The sequence below is a fragment of the Sapajus apella genome, unplaced genomic scaffold, assembly GCF_009761245.1.
Source record: "Sapajus apella isolate SASKATOON/1434 unplaced genomic scaffold, GSC_monkey_1.0 scaffold8, whole genome shotgun sequence".
NCBI classification, from domain to species: Eukaryota; Metazoa; Chordata; class Mammalia; order Primates; family Cebidae; genus Sapajus; species Sapajus apella.
Window position 1 is genome coordinate 19,590,927 of NW_022436948.1, and position 17,150 is coordinate 19,608,076.

Here is a 17,150-nt window from a genome sequence, read left to right on the forward strand (position 1 = left end):
TTATCAAGATCAGGGCTGTCCAACAGATATATAATGCAGACCATTATGTAATTTTAAATTTTCTAATAGTTACATTTAAAAAGTTGGTGAAATACATCTTAATACCTGTATTTTAACGTACCAAATGTTATTTCAACTGGTATTCAATATAAAAAACAAAAGATTTTATATTATTCTTCTTTTAATGGGTATTTTACGTTTACAACACATCTCAATTTTGATCAGGGACACCTCAAGTGCTCACATGTGATTAGTAGCTACAGTTCTGGTCAGCGCAGAGATAGAGTGAAATTCTACACGAACTGTCTGATTCCATAGCTCTCTTTCAGTTCCATAGGTAAGCTCTATCATTTATTGTGTTTTTTAGGTTTGGTTTAAGGAAAGAAAAAAATGTCCTAGAGAAAAACAGTAGTTCTGTAATAATACAGCTTTTCTTTCATCAGCCCTGCTCCCAGGGTACAACCTTGTCTCTAAAAATAAAAAAAGGACAAAAAAACCCCAACAATACTATTTCACTTACAAATACACTCAGGTCCCCACCAACTCTTGGACCATCAGTATTATTTGTTATCCAGCATTCTTCCTCATCTGCCCCCATTTCTAAGATGTCTATTTTTTATAATTCTGTTTTGTCTCACCAACTCGTTACTTTTGTCTAAATCTAAGAATGATCCTTTGATCATCGAATCTGAGATATCAGTCAGATCCTTTGATTTTCTCAGCAGCATCTGAGAGTCTTGACAATTCGAACGCCCCTCAATTTGAGTGACATCATACATATCAGTTCTTACTTTCTATCTCTTTGGTTATTTCTTGTCTCCCTTTTCTCCAACCCTAAATTTTTATAGGGTTTAGGAAATAGGCTTTAATTGTGTGTTCTTTTCCATTTCTTGCTCTCCATCAGGGACTACATATACTTTTATAGTTTCAAATACAAATTCATGTGAATGAGTCTCATATAACATCTCCAGCCCAAATCTTCTATAGCTGGAACCATTAGTATGAACTTTCACTTCAAAATCAGGTGCTATCCACCTTCTTTTGAAAAAACATTTCCTATACCAGACTTCCCTACTTCCCCAGCTGCGCTTCCGAAGGCATGCTCTTTCTAGTGTACCATCATTAAGCCCAGCATTTAACATAGTGCCTGGTGTACAGTTGTGTTCACTAAATATGTAATAAAGATGGAACCAATTTTTATCAAGATTATTACTGTTTTAGTCACCAAGATGAAAATTGAGAAGTTAGATCAATATTTGTATCTTCCCTCTCTATCCTCATAAAATCTGCCAATCTGCTCAGTCCTATCACTGTTTTCATCCACTTTTTCCTTTCTACTCAACAAAGAAATCACCTAGTCTGGGCTAATCTAGACAGTACCATCTAGTTACAGCTATAATAATATGCTCCTGTTTTCCCTTCACTCAGTCTCTACCTGTTCTAACGTAAGTCATACACCATTGCCATATTCGTTTTTCAATGATCATTTTCATCAATCAAAAACAGTTCTGTAATGCTACAGAGTAATTCTTTAACCACTGAATTTTGTCCCTACTCATACATACCCCCAGGTCTACGCTTTGCACATAACATTTCCTGTCTTAAATGTCTTTCTCTGCCCAATAGTATCTTACTTATAATAAACTCTTTTTCAACTTTCCCTCAGGCCAACCATGATCCCCTTGAGATTCTAGTAGCATGCTGCTTCTACCTGAGTTAGACAGTTTAAAAACATGTTACCTTTTATGGCAATTATCTCTTTTCATCTGTCTTCTCTCTCTTCAACTACACTCTCAACACCCTAAGAGCAGAATTTTTTTAGACTTCTTTGTATTTCCAGGATGCAGGACAGAATTTGTCCACCCTATGAGCTTAAATGTGCATTCCAATTAAAGACAGAGATACAGAAAATCAACATTCATCCTAATAACTCTACATATACAATAGATTATAACTTACCCAGTGTCTTCTATGTCAAGCTTAATTCCTATTTTTCTACCCAATATAGAATTATATACTTTATTACCATAGGGTATCCCAAGGCGTTCTTGTTCTTTCCTATAGCCTTCCAGTGCAGCAGCCCATCTTGTCACTTGTTCTGAAGTTTCATCTGAAATGGTTGTGATGTGTTTTGTGCCATCAAGAGTTATCACTTGAGCTTCTTCAACAAGATGTGCTTCTGATTCAGCATGGTGGGCATCTGGATCAATAACAACTTCAACAGTGTCCGCAGGTTTAACAATTTCAAGGATGTTTAACTTCGGTTCAATTCCTTAACAGTGGATAAAAAAATATATAAATCTAAATGAAAGCACATAAGTCACACAAAAATAATTTATATGTTACTGAATGGTAGAGAAAAACTACATCAAATAAAGCAAAGATAGTAAAAGTTAACATTTAGGGAGTCTGGGTGAAAGATATTCAAGAATTCTTTTACTAGTCTTGCAACTTTTCCACAAGTTTAAAATAATTTTTAAAAAATAAGATACACACACAAACCCTATCTCTAAACATCATTAGAAAAAAAGAAATACCAGTTCTTACCACAATAAAATAAAAATAAAAATTACCAATATAAAACAAAATAAAAATCAGGTAGAATATGAATAAGTAGCTACCTATCCTTGGAATTTTAAAAAATCCTTTTAAGGAAATTAAAATTATTATTTACTGACTCAGATTTTCTTTTTAAAGGACAAAGTAGATGTGTTAAAAATGATGCCAAATTTGCTAAATTAAATTTGCCATTAAATTCTAATTTTCATTTTAAATTGGATGAAACCCCAAATCCTGAATATTTTATGCCCCTAGTATATAGGTGTTAAGAACTGTAATTTCTAAGAAAAAAATAAAAAGAAAGATAATTTATTAACAAAGGCTCCTCAACTATGCAGAATCAAAACATTTAAACCTGTGTTTCAGAAATTAAAGCCAAGATATTGTGCCATAAAAGCAGTTATCTGTAAGACAGACGATTATTTATCTATTCAAAACGGAATTAGCCCTTTATGAAATAACCCCAGACTAAAATGACAGCTCTAAGACACTATCATATTATATAACAGCTTCTGTTCCTTATTGAATCTATTACAATCTATAAAAATTCAATCCAAGTACAGTTTAAAAAAAAGCACAACTCAACTTCAATCTCCTGTGAAAACCAGTATTGCAAGAAACTGTACTACTGTCATTCATTAATAAAATCACTTTTTAAATATACATGATAAAAATAATCAGAATCAAAAACATATTTTAAAAAATCTATTTCCTAATCCTTCATCTAAATTTAATAATTTTATGGCTTTAAATAAACTCTTTTTAAACACAGTTGCATCAAGAGGTCACTAGGCTTATTATTATTATTTTTTTTTTGAAATGGAGTTTCACTCTTGTTACCCAGGCTGGAGTGCAATGGTGCAATCTCGGCTCACCGCAACCTCCACCTCCTGGGTTCAGGCAATTCTCCTGACTCAGCGTCCCGAGTAGCTGGGATTACAGGCATGCGACACCATGCCTAGCTAATTTTTTGTATTTTTAGTAGAGACGGAGTTTCACCATGTTGACCAGGGTGGTCTCGACCTATTGACCTCGTGATCCACCCGCCTCGGCCTCCCAAAGTGCTGGGATTATAGGTGTGAGCCACCGCGCCTGGCCTAGGCTTTTAAAGATAAAAACCACTAATTTATTTCCTATTACCAATAATCAATCTTGAGGGAATTCAGGATCAGAAGTAACTACCATTTTCAGAGTCTGAAGAAAAATTTGGTTTGTGAAACATAATTGTGAACAATATATGTCCAGAGATGAAATTATTCTAAATTTTATAAAATGAAAATTCAACCTACCAAAAAATGGTTTCCTAATTTTCCTTTCTAATTTGGGTACTTATACAAGATTAGTAAAATACTGTAATGGGCCAGGCGTGGTGGCTCACACCTGTAATCCCAGCACTTTGGGAGGCCGAGGCGGGTGGATCACGAGGTCAAGAGATCGAGACCATCCTGGTCAACATGGTGAAACCCCGTCTCTACTAAAAATACAAAAATTAGCCGGGCATGGTGGCGCACACCTGTAGTCCCAGCTGCTCAGGAGGCTGAGGCAGGAGAATCACTTGAACCTAGGAGGCGGAGGTTGCGGTGAGTGGCGATCGCGCCACTGCCACTGCACTCCAGCCTGGGTAACAAGAGCAAAGCTCCGTCTCAAAAAAAAAAAAAAAAAAAAACAACTGTAATGGATAAGGCTGACTAGATGACTCTATGTCTATTACAAATTCTTCTCTCTGTGCTAAACTGTACAGATTAGATTTCCTTGCAGCTAGGGTTCCAGGCATGATTTAAGCTTTAGAATCACTGGTATAAGCCTTCCACTTGGAAATAAAGTTAAGAGGGGGCAAGCAGGCAGATCAGGAGTCCCCAAACCCCAGGCCACAGACCACACAACAGGAGGTGACTGGCAGGCGAGTAGATGAAGGCTCATCTGTATTTACAGCCGCTCCCTACTGCTCACATTACTGCCTGAGCTCTGCTTTCTGTCAGATCAGTGGTAGCATTAGATTCTCATAGGAGCGCAAACCCTATTGTGAGCTACACATGTGAAGTATCTAGGTTGTGTACTCCTTATGAGAATTTAATGCCTGATACTCTGTCACTGTCTCCCATCACATCCACATGTAATAATAATACATATAAAGCACACGATAAATGTAATGTGCTTTAATGCCCCTGCCCCAATCCATGGAAAAATTGTCTTCCATGAAACTGGTCCCTGGTGCCAAAAAGGGTTGGGGACCATTGAGGCAGATAACATCTATTTTATTTATTTATTTGAGACAGGGTTATGCCCTTGTTGCCCAGGATGGAGTGCAGTGACACAATCTCTGCTCACTGCAACTTCCACTTCCTGGGTTTAAGTGATTCTCCTGTTTTAGCCTCCCAAGTAGTTGGGATTACAGACATGCGCTACCATGCCCGGCTCATTTTTATTTTTAGTAGAGATGGGGTTTCACCATGTTGACCAGGCTGGTCTCAAACTCCTGACCTCAAGTGATCCACCTGCCTCACCCTTCCAAAGTGCTGGGATTACAGGCGTGGGGCCCCGCGCCCAGCCAACATCTATTTTTTGACTAGTGTGAATCACTGTAAAGGCAACGTGGTTAAAGCTGACAGCTACCATGGTAGCTTCCAGGTGTTATTGTTTTTCCAAATCATGGCAGGGCAGCAGCTTCCTTGGCAGTCCAGTTCTACAGTGCGGCTCAGGTACTCTTAGGAAGTGAGCTAGAACCTGCTGACTTTCAGCAGTCTATGATTCTGCTATTTACTGCCATATAATATATCCTTTTATGATTGAGCGAGGTAGAATGTGTTATACTATCTGTTTCACTCTGTCAAATATAACTACTAAACCTAAAGTATGAACACTGGCTATTATATCAAGTAATTTAGACAACCATCTAAAACACGTAAAACTTATAAATTATATCAGAAAAACATGAGCTAAAATTTAAATAACTATCATTAAAAGTAACTTACCTTGGTAAGAAATTACCTGTACACTAAGCTGTACAGTTCCATCTGTCTTTACTCCTTGGTCAAATAAACTTCGTTCTGGATCCAGCTAACCATGGGTAAAATGAGTAAGATTCTTTTAGTGCAATCATTAGATTAAGTCCCTCGCCTCTGGTTTAGTATAAATGGATGTACCAAACACTTAATTATTGAACATACTAATTAAATAATAAGAACACATTATCTAGCTTGTTATATTTAATTCTTTGCCATAATTTAAAATATTTTCACTACTGAGGAAGAAATTCAGGATAGCATACCACCAAATTTATCGTGTCCATTTTCTCTATCTCTGGAGTCTAGTTTGGGATTTTAAATAATTCCAAAAGGCAATTATTCATTTTGAAATGTATTTAAAGTAGAATGTAATGAATGCTATGTCTGTCATGAATAAATAAGAGTGTTTAATTAATGGTGATAATTTATCTAAATATATTAACTTATTCTTATCATATCTGCCTTGTAACCAATGCTACATATTGAAGTACTCTAAGTCTCTCATCATAAAGTTAATAAAATTAAAGTACTTATGACCTTACTACTTCACCTAGCTATGAATATCTAATCATAATTCTGTATCATTTCAGTGTTAGTGTGTTTTCCTTCATATATCCTTATAATGAATGCATTTCACACTATGGCAAATTGATGACAAAATGTTAATTCTGACTTCCACGTACTTTGTCATCAGCTTAAAGACAGGCTTCCATTATAATTATCTTGCATAATTTATAACTGTGTCTGCATGTCATATAGCTGCATGTCCTCTCATTCCCAATAATTCAACTGATGGTGTGGTCATAGCACAAACACATGACAAATGACTATAAATCTAACTTGAACAGGGGACAGGACAAACTGTGTAGGACTGGGCACAGTGGCTCACACCTGCAATCCCAGTACTTTGGGAGTCCGAGGCAGGCAGATCACCTGAGGTCTGAAGTTTGAGACCAGCCTGGGCAACATGGTGAAACCCTGTCTAAACAAAAATTAGCCAGGCGTGGTGGTGCACGCCTGTAATCCTAGCTATTCAGGAGGCTGAAGTATGAGAATCGCTTGGACCCAGGAGGCGGAGGTTGCAGTGAGTGCCACTGCACTCAGCCTGGGAGATAGAGCGACTCTGTCTCAAAAAAAAAAAAGAACTGTGTAACCTTGCAGGCAGATAGATTAAATTAATTATGACTGGTAATATCCACTAGAAGTGATGGCATACGTAACTCTGAAAGTATTAGCTCTCAGGTACTCAACACATTAGCCAGTCACTAAAAGCCAGAACAAGGACAAAACTCAAGACCAGTATTTGATCTTGTGTTACATTCTTCAAAAAAGTACAACTTAGCTGTTGTTCCCTCAGCTTTCAAGTCAGCCCACATCTGAAAGTATAAGAGCACTACCAGAAGCAGCAAGACCTCTGATTAAACGAATGTTTGCATTGACATGGGGAATAGAAGTTGTGATCCTCATATCCTTTTTAAGGAGGAAAGGGGGATGAGGAGTAATGTAAAATGCCCTTAGATCCAAAGCTGGCCCTGAATTCTATGACAGTATGAATTATAAGTATTAACATTTACCCAACTAATATTTATTGAGAAGCTATAAGAGGTTGAGTAATCTGCAGGCCATACTTTCATTGGATGGGTCAAGTATCTTATAAATAAAGCAATAAATGTTATAGCTGAAAGACAACTCTAATCCAGATTTCCCTTTATTTTACCTATGAGCAAAACCACGCAAATTCCAGTGCCACTGAGTTATATTCACTATAAACCTTTAAAAAGGTTTTGTTTTTTGTTTTTATTTTTTGCCTCAAACAAGTGAAGAGAGTTCTAGAGCCACAGACGTCTGGGTTCAAATTTCGGTATACCCCTTCATAGCCACAAATTGGGCAAATTATTTAACCTCTTTAAATCTGTTTCTATATGTGCAGAATGTGACTAAGAATATGCTGATTTCTAAGACTGATGTGAAGATTACATGACAGAATTTGAGTGTTTTCCAAGTATTTTTTCACTGATCCGACCCTGACCATATAGTTCTAGTTCACCAGTTTTTAATGGCTACCTCAATTCTATTCTATGGAATTAATTTATCAAATCTTATTATTGGAACATCTGATGTGTTCTCAGTTTTTGAAAAGCCATGAACATCCTCAGGAATATATCTTTACCCACCCAGGTGAGCATTTCTGTAGGAACAATTTGCTGAAGTGGAATTGTTAGGGATTTCACATTTAACTTTAACAGATATTAATTAAATGCTACGTGGTCTTCCAAAAAGACTATGCTAATTCATCCTCTCACTCTTAAGAGAAGAAAAACTTTAAATCCTAAAATTGCAACATTACTAGATCTTCCTACATTCCTTAGTTTTAGAAGCACTCTGTCATCCCCACCCACTACCAATTACTAGATTTATATTGAAATGAAAAGATTCAAGTATCTTAAATGGCAGGTAAAATGCACAGATTTCATTAAAACATTTCAACTTATTACACAACAATATCCTATTAAAAACAGTAGCAGCATATAATGATTTGAATTTTTTAAAAAGTAACACAAAAGTTCTGTAATGTAAGAAATACCCATAACACAAAGCAGGTAGGGGAAGGAATAAATAATATAAACGATCCAAAAGATGATACAATATACATTAGTTTAAGTCAGTTTAAAAATAGTATAAAACTCAGCCAGGCATGGTGGCTCACACCCGTAATCCCAGAACTTTGGGAGGCTGAGGCAGGTGGATCACTTGAGGTCAGGAGTTCAAGACCTGCCTGGCCAACATGGCAAAACCCCATCTCTACTAAAAATATAAAAATTAGCCTGGTGTGGAGGCACTGACCTGCAGTCCCAGCTACTTGGGAGGCTGAGGCAGGAGAATTGCTTGAACCTGGGAGGTGGAAGTTGCAATGACCTGAAATAACACCACTGCACTAAAGCCTGGGTGATAGAACGAGACTCTGTCTCAAAAAAACAAACAAACAAACAAACAAAAAAAACTCTAGTATTTAATCATATGTTTAAAGAACGTCACAGAAAAACTGTATCAGCAATCCTGTTTAGGCTGCTACCTTTTATACATAAAAGTACTACCTATCTTGAAGAAGTACTATAAAGTATGACTTCGAATATGCTTCAAACATAACATATTATAATACTACCATGGGTAAAATCCTTTTAGAACAAATTCCAGGACCTATTAGTTGATATTTGGATTCTTATCCAAAACTTACTGTCAGAGAAAATAAAGATAAAAGGGAAATGTAGAAATCATTTAGTTAAATGATATGTTTGAGAAGTTAAAAGCTAGCTAGAAATACACTTCAGCTTCAAAAGTCAATGTACTTCCTACTATTACTACTTATATTTAAGCTTTGATTCTAATTTATTTAAACTTCTCACTTTATATTTGTGAAAGTAAAAAATGAATGTTTCATTTGTTTAGTACTAAATTTTTAAAATATAATTTTAAATGGAGAAAATTTTGCTTAAAAACCTTTTTACTTCTAAACACTTAAATTTTACAGTAATACAGGTCAAGTCTTCTTACAGAGATAGTCTATAGCTACAAAGAAAAGGCTAACAAAAAATATTCCTATGCAGACTAAAATGTTAAAATACAAATTTACAAAATAAAAATTACCTGGATATCTTGCAGGCAAATTTCATGAGCATCCAAAGAACACTGTAGTCTTGGTTCTAGCAGTTTCTTTAAATTGCCTATTGGTTCATTGATGTCTATGGCCTGGCTTACACATTCAGCTGGTGCGTAGGTTTGTTCTACAATGCTAAATGTTAAAAATGTAAGTGCTAACAGTCACACTTTTTACCCCGGATTTCAAAGTAACGATATGCTAAAAACACAATCCAAAAGCAAAACACATTTCTGGTCTTTGAAAACTCACTTCTACATAGATACTGTGGTAGGCTTATCACTAGTGTTGCCAAAATGAACACTGAATTTCATAGAGAAATGCTAGCTTAAAATGTAAAACATCCTTATAAATATGCCTCATTATGTATGTACATACATATGTGTGTATGTGTACACATATAAATATTGCACATACATTATATTTGCATTTGCATTACATTTTCAAGTTATTTTGACAAATTTTAGACCCAGAAAGGAAGATACATTGTTTCCTCAAAATCTGTGTGCTACCTGTACTAGTCAATTTCCCTACCCACATAAATAAAAATACAAAGATATGGCCCAGCTTGGTGGCTCAGGCCTGTAATCCCAGCACTTCGGGAGGCTAAGGCAGCCAGATCACCTGAGGTCGGGAGTTCAAGACCAGCCTGATCAACATGGAGAAACCCCATCTCTACTAAAAATACAAAAATTAGCTGGGTGTGGTAGCGCATGCCTGTAATCCCAGCTACTCGGGAGGCTGAGGCAGTAGAATCACTTGAAGCCAGGAGGCAGAGATTGCGGTGAGCCGAGATCGCACCACTGCACTCCAGCCTGAGCAACAAGAGGGAAACTCCGTCTCAAAATAAATAAATAAATAACAAATATATAAAAATATAAAAATAAAACACTTTCCCTTTAATTTAATATGAACACAACTGGTTATAATCATGACAGCTCCACATTAACAACAAAAAAAAAAGATTTATATTCCTCCTAAAAACTGTCTTAGGGCTCTTTCATATTATTATTTCACACTTTGATTCAAAAGGGTTAAAATCTTTGGTAAGTATTCCTACATATCTCTGGTAAATCCTTATATAGGGCCAAATAGAAGACAACACTGTCATATTTGCTGAACTGGTGAATGTGGAATTCAATTAAATATTGCAACAAGTTTAATTTAAATATAATTCAAATCTCATTTGTGCTTGTCAAAAACAGTATGTTTTAAAAATCTGTGGAGTTTTCACATAAATTACAAGTAAATGAGATATATACATGATATTCAAAGACTGTACATAGCTTAAATTTTTTCTAAAACACTTATTTATATTTTAATTTTAGAGAGAGTCTATGTTCGCCAGGCTGGCCCCAAACTCCTGAGCTCAAGTATTGTTCCCGCTTCAGCCTTCCAAATAGCTGGGACTACAGGTGTGTGCCCCTGCACCTGACTTAGAACATTTAAAATTTATAAAACAGACCCCTCATGACTAAAAAGAAGCTTATTTAAAAATACTAGTATACTATTATTTGTTAAGGTTAAAAAAAAAGTTTTTTTTTTTTTTTTTTTTTTTAAACCTTAAGTAAACCTTTTAACCAAACCCTTCAGTTATAGCCATGGTAGGCTTTTTCTCTCTCTCTCTTTTTGTAATAATTATTCTTAAGATTCAGATGTCACTTTAAAACAAATTTTTAAAGAACTGTTTTATACTAGCCGAACATTAAACATTTTAAAAAAAAGTTTTTGTTGCTATCATTTAAACATTGGAAGACTTCATGCAAATATCTAAAGTACCAATTTCTCTTAAAATCTCTTCTTACTGGACCTAAATTCCTGCACAGCAAAAATCTATGTTAGGTGAATGACAACTACTGCCTCCTTCACCTAGGCCATACATATTAATTACCCATCCGTCACCCAACCTAGACTATCCACAAAGGGTCAGATAGTACATACTTTAGACTTTGTGGACCATCTGTGTGCATGTGTGTATAAACATAAGTATACACATGCCAGGTTCCAAGAGTGTGCCTAATGATTCTTAAATTCATGCCCTTTTAAAATTCCCTCCCACACTCTAACAGGGTTGGAGTGTGTGACCAGAAGACTAAGACAAAGTGATACCTCACTTCTTAGATTATTTAAAAAGACACTAGGGCTTTCTACCTTGGCATTCTATGTCTCTCAGACCATTTGCTTTAGGGGAAGCCAGCTGCCAACCCATGAGCAGCCCTAGAGAGAGTCATGTGATGAGGAACTGAGGCATCCTGCTAAGAATCTCAAGCATGACCTTGGAAGCAGACACCCTAGCCCTCATCAAGTCTTTAGAAGACTGCAGCCTGGGCTGACAGCTTCATTGCAAATTCATGAAATACCCGAGACAGATCCACCCAGGTAAGTTGCTCCCAGGTTCCTCAGAGAAACAATGTGCAATAAAAAATAATGGGCTTTCTTTTTTTTTTGAGACAGCCTCTTGTCCTGTCGCCAAGGTTGTTGTGTGGTGGCACAATCATGGCTCACTGTAGCCTTGAACTCCTGGGCTCAAGCAATCTTCCTACCTCAGCCTCCAGAGTAGCTGGGAATTAGGCACATGCCACCAGGCCAGGCTAATTTTTTTTTTTTTTTTTTTCTGAGACAGAGTTTCGCTCTTGTTGCCCAGGCTGAAGTGCAATGATGTGATCTCGGTTCACTGCAACCTCCACCTCCCCGGTTCAAGTGATTCTCCTGCCTCAACCTCCTGAGTAGCTGGGATTATAGGCATGTGCCACCACACCTAGCTAATTTTGTATTTGAGTAGAGATGGGATTTCTCAGGCTGGTCTCAAACTCCCGACCTCAGGTGATCTGCCCGCCTTGGACTCCCAAAGTGCTGGTATTACAGGCATAAGCCACTGCACCTGGCCAATTTTTTTTTTTTTTTTGTAGACACAGAGTTTTGCCATGTTGCCAAGGCTGGTCTTGAACTCCTGGGCTCAAGTGATCTGCCCACCTCAGCCTCCCGAAGTGTTGGGATTACCAGCACGTGCCACTGCATCTGGCTGAACGATGGGCATTTTTAGTTGCTGAATTTTGGAGCAATTTGTTATGCAAATATCTATACATGAAATCCCACAGAAGCATGCATTCCCTCTTACGCTGGGAAAACTGGGATAAACAAGTTGAAAAGCTCCATCAAAAATTTAAGGTTTTAAATCTCAACTGTACTCTCAACACTCAGTATCCTCCTTAACCTTAACAATCTTGTCCGGTTCCACTGCAGAGGTTTCTAAACCTTTGTTACTCTAGGGAGATTCTCTATTACTTTTCAATCCCTTTTACTTTCAGCTTATTATCTCACCTTTTGCTTTACATAGTAAAATAGGGACCATTAACTATTACTTTTCTCAATTTTCTTGTTGATTCCCAAATGTCTATTTCTCTCCACGTTCTCTCCTTGGATTCTGAACTCATCACTACCGTTCTCCTGTTAAATAAGTCTGATTCCATCATTATTCCAAGAATTAACATTTTTCACTACACTTGAAGCTTAGTACTGGTCACGTAATTACTCACATACCTGTATGTCTCCTCAAATACAATGTGGCCTTTATAAGGGAAGATTAGTATCTTATTTATTCACATATTGTCAATTAGTTGTTTACGACAGTTACTCATAAATATGTTACATTAGTTAAGGCTGAATTAAACTAGTTCTGAAATTAAACCAACCAGTGCTGAGGAAAACAACGAAGAATCAAATGCCCAAAGGAGAAAATTATTGAAATCAATCGCTTGATTATCATTTACCCTTATTATTACTATTGGTTTAAAACTGTCTTTCCTCTTAGCTATAAGCACACTAAGTCAGAGGAAATAAAGCAATACATCATCCCCTAAAATGCTGAGAACAGTTTAAAAAAAAAAAAGAAAGTCCAAAAGAGCTATGACTTGTTTCCTGGTTTTAATTAGGTATATTGATATTTTGAAAAATACAATAAATTCAGAAAACACCAACCTTTCTTCTGTGCACTCTGGCTTCTCTGTTCCATCAATCTCAATTTCTATCAGCTCCTCTGCTTCTCTTTTAGTCATGGTTGAAGTATTTCAAAAGATCAGTCCTGCAAGAGTGACTTTTTAAGATATTTTGAAATTATCTACGTAAACAGAAATGACACACAAGAAGTAGAGACCCAATTCAAATAAAAGGCAAAGGGCAAGCAGAAGAGGGGGAAGTAGTCTTCACATATAGAAGAAAATCGGCTGGGTGTGGTGGTTCATGCCTCTAATGCCAGCACTTTAGAGGTCAAGTCCAGTTGGAAGTCCTACCTTGGGAAGCCAAGGCTGGCCGACTGCTTGAGCCCAGGAGTTTGAGACCAGCTTGGGTAACTTAGCAAAATCCTGTCTCTATTAAAAATACAAAAATTAGCAGGGTGTGGTGGCATGCACCTACAGTTCCAGCTGTTAATGCTTGGGAGGCTGAAGTGGGAGGATCATCTGAGCCTAGGAGGCCAAGGCTGCAGCGAGCCATGATTGCACTCCAGCCTGGGCAACAGAGTGAGACCCTGTCTGAAAAGTAAAATAAAGAAAATACACAAATGACGTTTATAAAATATGTATATTTTAAATTGGTGTTTATTAACCTGACATGACAACTTCATCAATCTACTGGATTTACTGGGATGTTTTTGGGCCCAGTCGCAATTACTAAGTTACTTCAAAATTAAGTGGAGGGTATGTTACTATATTCAAGCAACTCAGTCTCAGTAACGGATTCCAATCTGAAGCTTAAATGGAGAACTATGTTTATTCAGCTAAAAATTTTACCTTAGTAGCAGAATTTACTGCAAAGTATACTGATAGAATGATATGCAAATTAATCAGCTAGGATTTGGTGTAAATGATGTCTCTTATAATGCAAGAACATGTTAGAAAACAGCCAAACAAAGTAACAAATTATAGATATGACCATTATTTCCCTGTTTACACAGTAGAAAATTTTTAATGATTTTTTTCATATGTGATTTTAAACAAACCCCTACTTCAGTTTTTAATTATCCCATGTAAAACTTTTATCTATTGCTTCAAACCACTGATACATAAACATTAGAATTTTTAAAATGCTAAGTAATGCATCAAAAGCTATATAAACATAGGCATTTCTTTGTGGTCATTTCTGAGGTGTTAATTACTGTTAGGGTCCAGGTTCTGTTATTAACAACCTCACTGGAGGTCAACGCATTTGTGTTTGGACTCCATACACAGTTTCAGTCCACAGCACCTTCTGAGTCGTTTTCTAAGTTTACTATCACATCTAAAAAAAAGGCATGCCTTTATAAGGAATGCTCTACTAAATGTGGTATTCTGACATATACAACATAGTTGCGCTCCCACTTACAAGATTTGACAAAATGAAGACTTTAAATATTAATTTGCATTAATAATAACCATTACTCATTGAGCATCAGACACTGCCTTCAAATGCTTTGCAGAGAGCAATCTTATTTTGAGCCCCATCTCATACAAACACTATTCAGGGGTGAGGCTAAACCACCTGTGGCTCCATGTCACACCTTTGGTGTATCAACCTAAATAGGTATCATTCCAAATGGGGATGAACCATGGTCATTCAAATATAGGCTCTGTATTGCATATACCAGTACAACAGCCACCACCACCTTACCTGGAGTACTGCAACAGTCTCCTAAGACAGGTCCCTGTGTCCACTCTTGTCCCCACAGTCTATTTTCAGTCAGTACAACAGCTAGAGTGTGCTTGTTTTTAAAACTGAAGCTAGGGCCAGATATGGTGGCTCGTGCCTGTAATTCCAACACTTTGGGAGACTGAGAAGAGAGGACTGCTTGAACCCAGGAGTTCAAGACCAGACTGGGCAACATAAAAAGAACCTGTCTCCTATAAAAACATTTTTTAAAATTAGCCAGGCATGGTGGTATGCACCTGCAGTCCTAGCTACTAGGGTGGCTGAAGTGGGAAGATCACTTGAGACCAAGAGTCAAGGCTGCAGTGAATGATGATGGTGCCACTGCACACCCTCCCGAGCAAAAGTGAGATCCTGTCTCTTAAAATAAATAAATAAATAATAAAATAAAATTGAAGCTATCCTCACTAGCACTGTGGTTTCCAAAAAGTTAAAAACTGAAGCTAGTTAATAGCACTACTTTGATATGCCAGTCACAATAAAATCCAAATACTTCACAAAGACCATGAGGCTCTGCTAGATCTACCTCCATCCCAACCCCGCTCTCAATGTGACTCCCTCTCCCACATGGCCCCCCTGCTTGTCCTCACATCTTTCTGCCTTGTGGCTCTGCTCTCACTGTTCAGTCCCCTGGAACCTACTTCCCCCAGATAACCTCTGGCTAAATCCCTTACCTCTTTGTAGTAGGCAGAATAACGACCCAGAACCTGTGACTACATTAAGTTATACAGCAAAGGGGAATTACCACTGCAGATGGAACTAAGGTTACCAATCAACTGACCTTAAAACAGAGAGATTATTCTGGATTATCCAGGTGGATCCAGTGAAACTACAAAGGTCCTTAAAAGCAGAAGAGGAAACTGGAAGAGAGAGCCAGAGTGATTCAATGTGAGGACTCGCTGGTCAGCTGCAACTGGCTTTGAAGATGGTGGAAAGGAGCTATAAGCTAAGGAATGCAGGTAGCTTCTGAAAGCTAGACAAGGAACAGATTCTCCCTCTAAGGCTCTAGAGAAACAGCACTGGCAACACCTCATTTTAGCCTAGAGACCTATTTCACATTTCTGACTTTCAAAACTGTAAGATAACAAACTGGTGGTGTTTTAAAGCCACTAAATTTGCATAATTTGTTATGCTAGCATTAAGAAACTAAGTCTCACTTCCCACTTCAGAAAGCGCTATAACTCTCCTCAGTTCTCAATATCTTCAACTATGGGGTAGCTGGTTTTGTGACAGATAGCTGGCACCCAAATCTAGACTGCCTGATTCAAAATGGTCTAAATTTTCCCACATAATTAAGGTTGCTCTCAGGCTTGTCCTTTAAGGGCAAACAATGAAAGGGTAACGTTGTCCACTGGGATGAAAACATGCGTATCGAGCTGACTGCGCAGGCTCTGTTCACATGCATATCAAGCAGACTGCGCGGGCTCTGGTCACATGCCCATCAAGCCGACTGCGCAAGCTCCAGCAGGCTTCTTTTGGGGATGATGAAAAAATGAAGAACCTCTTTTTTTTTTTTTTTCTTGCTAATGCTGGCCTAATAAGCCTTCCCTTTCTCCAATAAAACCTATTCCTTAACTGGTGCTACGTGTAAAACTGTGGAATTCATCCTGAGTGCTAAAGAAAACAGGTGGTGAACCAGTAGGGATCTACCTTGAAGGACAACATAAGCTTCACAGCGCAGGAATATGTGTTCACAGATATATACAAAGTACTCTGAACGGTACTACCCTCAGTGGGCACTCCACCAATATGTGTTGAATAAATTAATAAGAATTATTTCACACCATATGAAATGAACTACAGATGCCTTAAAAGATTAAACATAAAGGGCGAAACTACAAAACTAACAAAAGAAAATGGTGGAGACGTTTTTGTGGTCTCAGGACAGAAAAGGATTTCTTAAATTCCAAGAACATAACCATAAGGAGAAAAACTGACGGATGTGATTATACAAAAATCAAGATTTATGTTCAACAGATAGGCTACAGAATGGGAAGATATTTCTAATACCCAAAAGTGACAATGGAAGGCTTGGAATTGTCAAGATCTTTCTAATACCCAAAAAAGGGACAAATTAGAAAAGTAGGCAAAGCATAGGAAAAGGATATTCACATAAAGGGAAACCAAAATAATGCAGGATACAAAGAAATGTCCAAATTCAAATCATTTAAAAGGGCAGTTTAAAACAAGAAACTACCACTTTACACCGTATGTGTGGCAGGGGGTGGGGGACAACACACAGAATGTTAGAA

At 37.3% G+C, this 17,150-nt stretch overlaps 1 protein-coding gene across 2 annotated transcripts in view; it reads right to left on the reverse strand.

The window, feature by feature from the left end:
- The window catches only part of GABPA (GA binding protein transcription factor subunit alpha), a 35,258-nt gene that overhangs the window by 14,969 nt on the left and 3,139 nt on the right, over positions 1 to 17,150 (reverse strand). For both annotated transcript variants that reach the window (XM_032277114.1, XM_032277113.1), the window contains exons 2-5: positions 13,198 to 13,300; positions 9,210 to 9,354; positions 5,532 to 5,616; positions 2,027 to 2,272 (exon numbers count right to left, since the gene is read on the reverse strand). In XM_032277114.1, the coding sequence (XP_032133005.1) occupies positions 2,027 to 2,272; positions 5,532 to 5,616; positions 9,210 to 9,354; positions 13,198 to 13,274 (553 nt within the window). In that variant the 5' untranslated portion in view covers positions 13,275 to 13,300. The remainder of the gene's footprint in view (positions 1 to 2,026; positions 2,273 to 5,531; positions 5,617 to 9,209; positions 9,355 to 13,197; positions 13,301 to 17,150) is intronic.